The sequence below is a fragment of the Felis catus genome, chromosome A1 (assembly GCF_018350175.1).
Source record: "Felis catus isolate Fca126 chromosome A1, F.catus_Fca126_mat1.0, whole genome shotgun sequence".
Lineage (NCBI taxonomy): Eukaryota > Metazoa > Chordata > Mammalia > Carnivora > Felidae > Felis > Felis catus.
In genome coordinates, this window is record NC_058368.1 from 195,417,220 (window position 1) to 195,425,782 (window position 8,563).

An 8,563-nucleotide genomic window follows, 5' to 3' on the forward strand; every position below is an offset into this window, starting at 1 on the left:
GTGATTCTGCACCTTCCCTTCCCCAAGCCTCAGTTTTCCCCATAGGCAAAATGGGGCTAATTTGGCCTCAGCGCGAATTTAGAGAGGCTGCCTGTGGGAATTACACCTGAAGGGAGGGGACAAGCAGCGGGGAGGGCGAGCAAACCTCCTTTCCATTGCTGCCCAGGACCCTGTGGACACAATGACTCCACCAGACAGGGCTCAACTGCCCCGGGGGCTAATCCTGGGGGCTGTGAATTCCTGACACTGAGGGTGAACTCTCCAGGCCTTGGGGCCATCCACTGCTGAGTAGGGATATTTCTCAATCCGAGGCCTTCAGGGAAGAGACTAGCTTTCACGTCCTAAACCGACACGACACGTGGTTTGGAGGCAATTTCAACTACTCAAGAATCAAAGAAATAAAAGCATGAGAGAAGTAGAGGGATCCTCTGTGGCTTTTGGAGCGAAAGAGAAACAAGTCAGGCAAGCATGGAACTCAGGTCAGCTCACCCGAGTTCACATTCCCACTTAGCTGCTAACTGGCCTGAGCAAGTGACCGAACTTTCTCTGTGCCCCAGTTTCTTTTCTGTGAAATGACATTTCACTCCTCCCAGGATGGCTGCAGAGGTGATTTGTACATAAAGCCCTCAAGTACAGCACCCTTAAAAGCTGGATGCTGTGAATCCCAGAAAGGTCCAAGGTCAACAAATGAGTTAGGGCCATAAATCATGGGTCTCCTGCCTCCCAGCCCAGTGCTTTGCCCAGCTCACCCCACTAAGTTTTTAAGTTGGCTGAGTAGCCCAAAGTTAAATTCTGATTTCCTAAGTCCTTTGGTTAGAAATGTCTAACGTGACCTACTGACCCTTTCCTTGTTGCAAAACAAGCCTGTTATTGGAGAGCCGGCACAAGTGCTCAGTCAGCGATGCTGACACCCACAGGGAGAGAGAAAGGCACCCGACTCTCCGCCCTCTTTCCCCCTCAATTGTTCTCTTTAACCCTTAACAAATGGATGGGCAGATCCTTGGAAAGCTACAGGATCTAGGGATTAACATAAAGATGAGGGTGGTTGGGGCAATCCTTTAAAAATATCATTCCTCCCAACATTCCAACATTTGCAGAGGCTTAGCAAAGTAGACGAGTTGCCCGAGATGACACAGCTAGTTAAGTAGTGGCCTTGGGATTTAATCCCGGGTTCGTCCAACCTCAGAGACCAGACTCCTTCCAGAATACATCACAGTCAGTGTCCTTGCTGGAAAGCTCCCGTAGGGTACTTCCAGTGTTTCTAAAGTTGTGGATGTGAACCCAACACCCACCTTGGTTTAACCTGGTCCACGTACAAAGAGGTATAGCAATAGATTGTTTTGTAATTCACCTCCCTGGAACTTAGCCCTGATGGTGTCCTTCACACAACCTTCCCTTCTGTCTTAAAGAAGGGGTCTGAGTTTTTGGTTTTGTTTTTTTTGGGGGTTGAAGGAGGCAAGCCACTCCCTAGCTTGATGTCCTGGCCTGAGGGGCAAAAGAAATTCCTCTGGAGCCCAGTCCTCAAATGATCCTGTCTCAATAGACCCCATCTGGAGACCCAAGTCATCTGACCTATTTATTCAGAAGTCACCATGATTTCTCTTTATTGCCAGCCCTTTTCCCTTTTCTCTGAGTTCAGTCCTATTTCAGCTACTAGTTCTCTGACCTTGGATCATTCCCTTTCTGGGCTTCTGTTTCCTCGGTTATGAAATAGCATTATCCCTTTATGCATCTGTCTGGGCCTATTTCTAGGAGGCAGTCCAGTGAAAGTGGGGTAAAGAACAAGGACTCTGAGGCAGTTCTGGGTTCAAATCCTGACTCCCTAGTCTATCTTTGGACATATCGTTAAAAAAAAAAAAAAAAAAAAAGATCTTTGTGCTCAGTTTCCTCATCAGCAAAATAAAAGCAATAACCTACTTCCTAGTCTTGACAAGGGGTTAAATGAGGTAATATGGGTAAAGTACTTAGCATAGTGTCTATTATATACTAAATATTAGAATCGTATACACTGAGTGTTAGCTGCTAAAACCAGAAGAGTTTTGGCAAACTGAGACGGTTGGTTACCCCACAGGAAACCCAGAGGTGCCAGTCAAGGCCATGGGGACCGAGAGATGGCCGGGAGCCCGCCTATCCAGCTGAACTCTGGTGTTGGCATGCTGTGAGAGGAGCCTGTTGGACCTCCTCACCTTCAAACACCTACACCCTCATGTCTCTTCTCCTTTAGAGCATTCCAGACCTTGGTTCACCTGGTAAAAGGCAACATGGGCACAGGGATCCTGGGACTTCCCCTGGCTGTGAAGAATGCAGGCATCCTGGTAAGAGGGGCTGCTGTGGGGGGGGGGGGGACCAGTATGACAGGATTGTAGAAGGGAAGTGGGAGGAGAGGCTCTAAGGGTTTTCAGTGGCTTGCAAGGAGCAGTCTTTCTGGGAGGCAGCTGGGTCCAGACTTAGAGTCTAGACATCTAGCCAGGGTTTGAGTTCTGGCTCTGCCACAGACTCTGAGTGGCCTTGGCCACTCTGTCCCTTCTCTGGGACTCCGTTTTCTCCCTTGTAGGACGCAGGGGTTGGACTATGACTAGTTTTCCAGTTGTGTCCTATGGAGCCCTAGCGCTCAGTAGGGGGTCTCAGAAGGAGCCCCCTACTCCCACCACAACACCCACTGGAATTGCTTTAGGTACTTTATCGGAGTACCACTTGAGAGTATATTCGAAAGAACAGCTGTTGCTGCTTTAGCAAGCAGGGACTTGCAAAGCAGTTTGCTGGAAAGGCCCTCGAGTGCTGAATGGCGCCTGTGCTACCAGGTATCTCCTTGCAGTGCTCTTCATAAATCCATCCTCTTCTCTCTCCCCATTTCCCTCGACTCCCCCTTCTTCCAGATGGGCCCGCTCAGTTTGCTGGCAATGGGCTTCATCGCCTGCCACTGTATGCACATCCTGGTCAAGTGTGCCCGGCGCTTCTGCCACAGGTAAGGAGAACAGCATCCTCCCGGTGATTCCTTTGGTACTCGGGTCTCAGGGACATCCCAGAAACCTCCTAAATAAGCCAGAGTTCTGAATTTCGTCCAAGAAGGCCAAGGAAAAGAGAAAAGCAGTGGGACAGGGATCTAAGGCGAGGCTCTGCCATACGACTCAATAGGTGATATTGATCAGGCCACTGGGCTTATCTGCTGGGCTCATCTGGAAATCAGGCATAAACAATCCATGACTAACCCTGCCTCAGAGAACTGTGATGAGAATCCACTGGGATCATGGACTTGAAAACTACTGTGCCCACGTGAGGTAGGCATTATTACCCTTGTCATGTAGTAACCACCCCACTTGACAGGGAAGGAACACAAGCCACCCAAGAAGTACCTCCAGGTGTCTAAGTCTGAACTAGAACTTGGGTCTCTGCCCCAGTGTTCTTTCCACTCTAGCGGGGTCCTGCCTTGCTGTGTGTCTCCTGACTTTTCAGTACATGATCTTAGGTTAAAATGCCTCTTGGTAACTGTGTGTGTACTTTCTCCCACAGGCTTAACAAGCCCTTCATGGACTATGGGGACACAGTACTGCACGGACTGGAAGCCAGCCCCAGCGCCTGGCTCCGGAGCCATGCCCACTGGGGAAGGTACCTTGTTCTGGCTTTACCTGAAGTGGAGTAAGGTACAGGAGGAGGACATGTGTGGCTGTCAGGGATGCCTTCTTCCCTGGAAATCTGGCTCGTGTGGCACAGAATACTGGACCTTTCCACATGGACGGGGTTCATTGGCAATCTTTGCGATCCAGCCCCCCTCCTTGTATACCTCCAGTGACAGGGTGCTCATTCCTTTGTCTTGCAACTTTAATATTGTTTGCTTATTTATTAAACTGCATTTGTCCAATTGTACTATGTACTAGGCCCTGGAAATACTGTGGAGAGCAAGGCAAGGAGGCTTTGCTCTCAAAGAACCCATAATCCAGTGGCAAAGACCAGCGTTACACAGTTTAGGAGACAGTCACTTAATAACCACTGGGATAAGTGTGATGAAGGAAAGAAATACTAGTTTCTGGGGTGCCTTGGGTGGCTCAGTTGGTTAAGCACCTGACTCTTGATTTTGGCTCATGTCAGGATCTCACAGTTCGTGAGTTTGAGCCCCACATCGGGCTCTGTGCTGACAGTGTGGAGCCTGCTTGGGATTCTCTCTCTCCCTTTCTGTCTGTCCCTCTCCCACTCATGCTGTGTATCTCTCTCTCTCTCTCTCTCTCTCTCTGTCTGTCTCTCTCTCTCTCTCTCAAAATAAATAAATAAACTTTAGAAAAAAAGTTAAAAAAAATACTAGTTGCTACCGGGCAGGTAAGGAGATGCGCATGAGCTCATGTGGGCTGCCTAAGATGGAACAGTTGAGATGAGCCCAGAAGGGAAGAATTCTTGAGTATGAGGAGTTACCTAGGGGAAGTGGGCAGGAGCCTGGACGGCCTTCCAGGAAGCAGGAAGAGCAGGGTGTGAAGGTCTGAAGCACGAAAGTATGCGTGACAGTTTCAAGGCACAGAAATACTTAGGTAGCTTGAGGACAGAGAATCAAGGAGATGACACCGAGGAATGACCCAGGGGCCCAAGCAACCTGTACCTTTTAGACCCTCCTAAAGGCTTTGTTCTTTTCTTCAAAACAACCAGGAAGCCGCTGGAGTGTGTTAATCAGGCAAATGATCATATTTGTATTGTTTAAAGATCTCTCTGGCTTTGGGACGCCTGGGTAGCTCAGTCCGTTAAGTGTCTGACTCTTGATTTCAACTCAGGTCATGATCTCATGGTTTGTGGAATCAAGCCCCACGTCGAGCTCTGTGCTGCCAGTGCAGAGCCTACTTGGGATTCTCTCTCTCTCTCTCTCTCTCTCTCTCTCTTTCTGCCTCTCTCCCACTCACACTCTCTCAATGTCTCTCTCAAATAAAAAAACATTAAAAAAAATTTTTTTTAATGTTTATTTATTCTTGAGACAGAGAGAGAGAGCACAAGCAGGGGAGGGGCAGAGAGACAGGGAGACACAGAATCCAAAGTAGGCTCCAGGCTCCGAGCTGTCAGCACAGAGCCCAATGTGGGGCTCGAACTCACAAACTGTGAGACCATGACCTGAGCTGAAGTCAGACACTTAACCAACTGAGCTACCCAAGTACTCCATAAATAAAAAACATTTTAAAAAATCTTTTAAAAAAATCTTCTGTTAGGAGAATACATTGTAAGCGAGCAACCATAGATTTAGTGAGACCCATGAGAAGGCTATTGACAATATCAAGGCAGATAGCAGTGACAGCTGGGACCAAGCTGGTGGCAATAGGGATGGGGAAAAGTGAATTTGGTTATGCTTTGGACCGTGGACTGTGGGAAAAGGAAAGGCAAGGTTGACTCAGATTTCTGAGGACTTCCGTTTTGGACAAGTTGAGTTTGAAGTTCAAGTGGAGATGGCAGGTGGGTAGTGATATATATGGATTTGAACATATCTTCATGCAAGAGATACAGAACCGAAGTCATCAGCCATGGTGGCAGGGGTCAGAAGAGGTCCCTCAGGGAGAATTTATCGTGAGAAGAAAAGGGAAGAAAGACCAAGATGTCAAGGACCCTTGGCTGTGCTGAAGTCCTCCTCCGGCAACTCCTGTCTTTTGCTTTCAGGGGTGACACTGACAAGTCAACCCCTTCCATTCTGTGGTACTTGGAGCTAAATCTACTCTCCCGTTTTTGTTTTCAGGCCTGTCCCCACCCTGTCTGTGTACTCTTTTCTGAGCACCACGTATGCCAAAGTCGCTGTTGAATTCGGATACCCTACACCATTACAGTCCCTGCGCTGTGCCCTCTCATGTAATGTAGTCGACAGACCATCATGGGTCTGGGGCCTCCTTAGGCCCAAAGCCTGTTCACATACTGAATCAATAAATTCAGCCTCTGAGCGGACAAGGGAAAACTTTGGGACGATAACCAGAACTTTACCAGAGTGTGAGCCAAGAGGAGGCTTCCCCTATCACTTATCCCTCAAATCCTTGTACTCATCATGGGACATATTAAGCAGCATTTACCTGGCTGGCTCAGTCAGTAGAAGATGCGACTCTTAACCTCAGGGTCATGAGTTCAAGCCCCACACTGGGTGTGGAGCCTAGTTAAAAAATTTTTTTTAATTTTTTTTACTGTTTATTCAGTTTTGAGAGAGAGACAGAACATGAGCAGGAGAGGGGCAGAGAGAGAGGGAAACACAGTATCTGAAGGAGGCTCCAGGCTCTGAGCTGTCAGCACAGAACCTGACACAGGGCTCGAACTCACAAACCATGAGATCATGACCTGAGCTGAGTCGGACTCTCAACCGACCGAGCCACCCAAGTGCCCTGAGCCTAGTCAAAATTAAAATGAAGTTAAAGCAGCTTTGCCTGCTCTTCTTGGGGCTCTTGCTCCACGAATCATCCCCTCTCCTATAACTTGAACTTCTATTTTGATCCGTGGTCTCTTCCTCTCAACATTTAAATGCACTCATGCACCGCCATCTTAAAAATAATGAAATAAACTCATAAGCTTTCCTGGACCTCACGCCATCCTCCAGCAACCATCCTATCTTACATTCAGCAGCTGCTTATTCAGCAGATATGGACCGAATGCCTTCAGTGTGTCAGGATGTGTTCTAGGCAATGGGTCTACAGCGATGAATGGAAGGAATGGGCCCATCAAGCCCGGACTCACACTCAGCTCCATGAAAGAACAGCACACCCTCTGACTTTGCTTCCGTACATCTGGTTCACACCACTTCCGTGGGTCACCTAGATTTTCTGTCCTTACACTTCTGTTGAAGCTCTTTCCACCAGTGTCCTAAAAGGCCTCTTTATTGCACCTTCCTTGCCCTAGAGAGCCTCTCAACAGTGTGGGTACAATTGGCTATTCTCTTCTTCAAACATTCTCTCTTCCCTTGGCTTCTACTAAACCCTCTCCCTTGGCTTCTACTAAACCCTCTCCCCACTCCTAGTTTCCCACCTACCTCTCTGGCCAGTCCTTTGCTTTCATTGCAGACTCCTTTGTTTCTGTCTCCCCTTTAAATATTGGTGTTCTCTAGGGTTTGGAACTCTGCCGTCTCTTCTCCTCCCCCCACGCACTCCCCAGCACTAACCTGCCTTCTCAAGACCTTATCCATTACTGACAAATCAGCAGTTCCAGACCCTATGTAAGGGTCTCCTTATATATAAGTTGTCTATATAAGTGGTCTCCTGAATGTCTCTTCTAGGAACCTCAGACTCAATAATTCAGTTACTGAATGTGTCAATTCATGCCCTTCTCCTAAAACCTGTTCCTTCCTTCCAGTTCGTTTTGTTGTCTGAGCCAAAGCCCATCAGTCACCTTTCATCATTTCCTTTCCCTTTCCCCCAGATGTAGGTGGTCAACAGGTTATTTAACTTCTAGATCCCTGGTACGCCTTAAAAGGCTTTAATGCCTTTGTCTTTATCCAGGCTGTTCTTGTAAGAATCTCCTATCCAGTCTTCCCATCCTGAGTCTTGCCCCCTCCAATGGATTCCACACGGCCAGAGAAATCTGCCTAATTCCTCTGCTGAAATGCTTTCCTCACTTCCTCCTCTCCATCTCCTCCTCCTCGTCTTCTTTTTAAAAATATCTCTCCAGGGGCGCCTGGGTGGCGCAGTCAGTTAAGCGTCCGACTTCAGCCAGGTCACGATCTCGCGGTCCATGAGTTCGAGCCCCGCGTCAGGCTCCGGGCTGACGGCTCAGATCCTGGAGCCTGTTTCCGATTCTGTGTCTCCCTCTCTCTCTGCCCCTCCCCCGTTCATGCTCTGTCTCTCTCTGTCCCAAAAATAAATAAAAAATGTTGAAAAAAAAATAAAAATAAAAATATCTCTCTTTCTTCCCCTCCCCAAGGGATTCCCGCCGAGGTATTGGTTTTTCTAGGAAGGCTCCCTGCTCTATAATTTGGGGAAAGTGTCCTTTTCACCGTGGCCCTTGGTGCCATATTCTTTTTTGTCCATCTCACCCACAACTCTATGAACCCCTAGAGGAGGGCGCCATGTGTTATTTGTGTTTCCTCGGAGCCTAATGAGGTGTCTGGCACCTGGTGGAAAAAATTTTAATGTTAATGATAGCTAATTAAAAATGTGGTGCCTACTGCCCTACATCAATTTAGTATCGATTATGAGGAATGCCACAGAGCCAGGGATGGGGGAGGTTCCTAACCACGAAGAATCTCACCACTTGCTGAGCTGAGAGTGTGAGGATGGTTGAGAAACATTTTTTTTTTAATTTTTTTTTTCAACGTTTATTTATTTTTGGGACAGAGAGAGACAGAGCATGAACGGGGGAGGGGCAGAGAGAGAGGGAGACAGAATCGGAAACAGGCTCCAGGCTCTGAGCCATCAGCCCAGAGCCCGACGCGGGGCTCGAACTCACGGACCGCGAGATCGTGACCTGGCTGAAGTCGGACGCTTAACCGACTGCGCCACCCAGGCGCCCCGAGAAACATTTTTTAAAAAGAACTGTCGTTACCTCACTTCTTACTGCCCCATTGTTGATTGAGGTAGCAGAACGGAGGGTGCTGGTACAAGGACACCAAGCCCTAGGGACAGACATCGAA

The 8,563-nt window shown here is 48.2% G+C and overlaps 1 protein-coding gene across 4 annotated transcripts in view; it reads left to right on the forward strand.

The window, feature by feature from the left end:
• The window catches only part of SLC36A2 (solute carrier family 36 member 2), a 57,008-nt gene that overhangs the window by 30,819 nt on the left and 17,626 nt on the right, over positions 1 to 8,563 (forward strand). For all 4 annotated transcript variants that reach the window (XM_045036660.1, XM_003981376.6, XM_006927972.5 and 1 more), the window contains 3 exons: positions 2,225 to 2,315; positions 2,877 to 2,965; positions 3,511 to 3,606. In XM_045036660.1, coding sequence (XP_044892595.1) covers positions 2,225 to 2,315; positions 2,877 to 2,965; positions 3,511 to 3,606 — 276 coding nt within the window. The remainder of the gene's footprint in view (positions 1 to 2,224; positions 2,316 to 2,876; positions 2,966 to 3,510; positions 3,607 to 8,563) is intronic.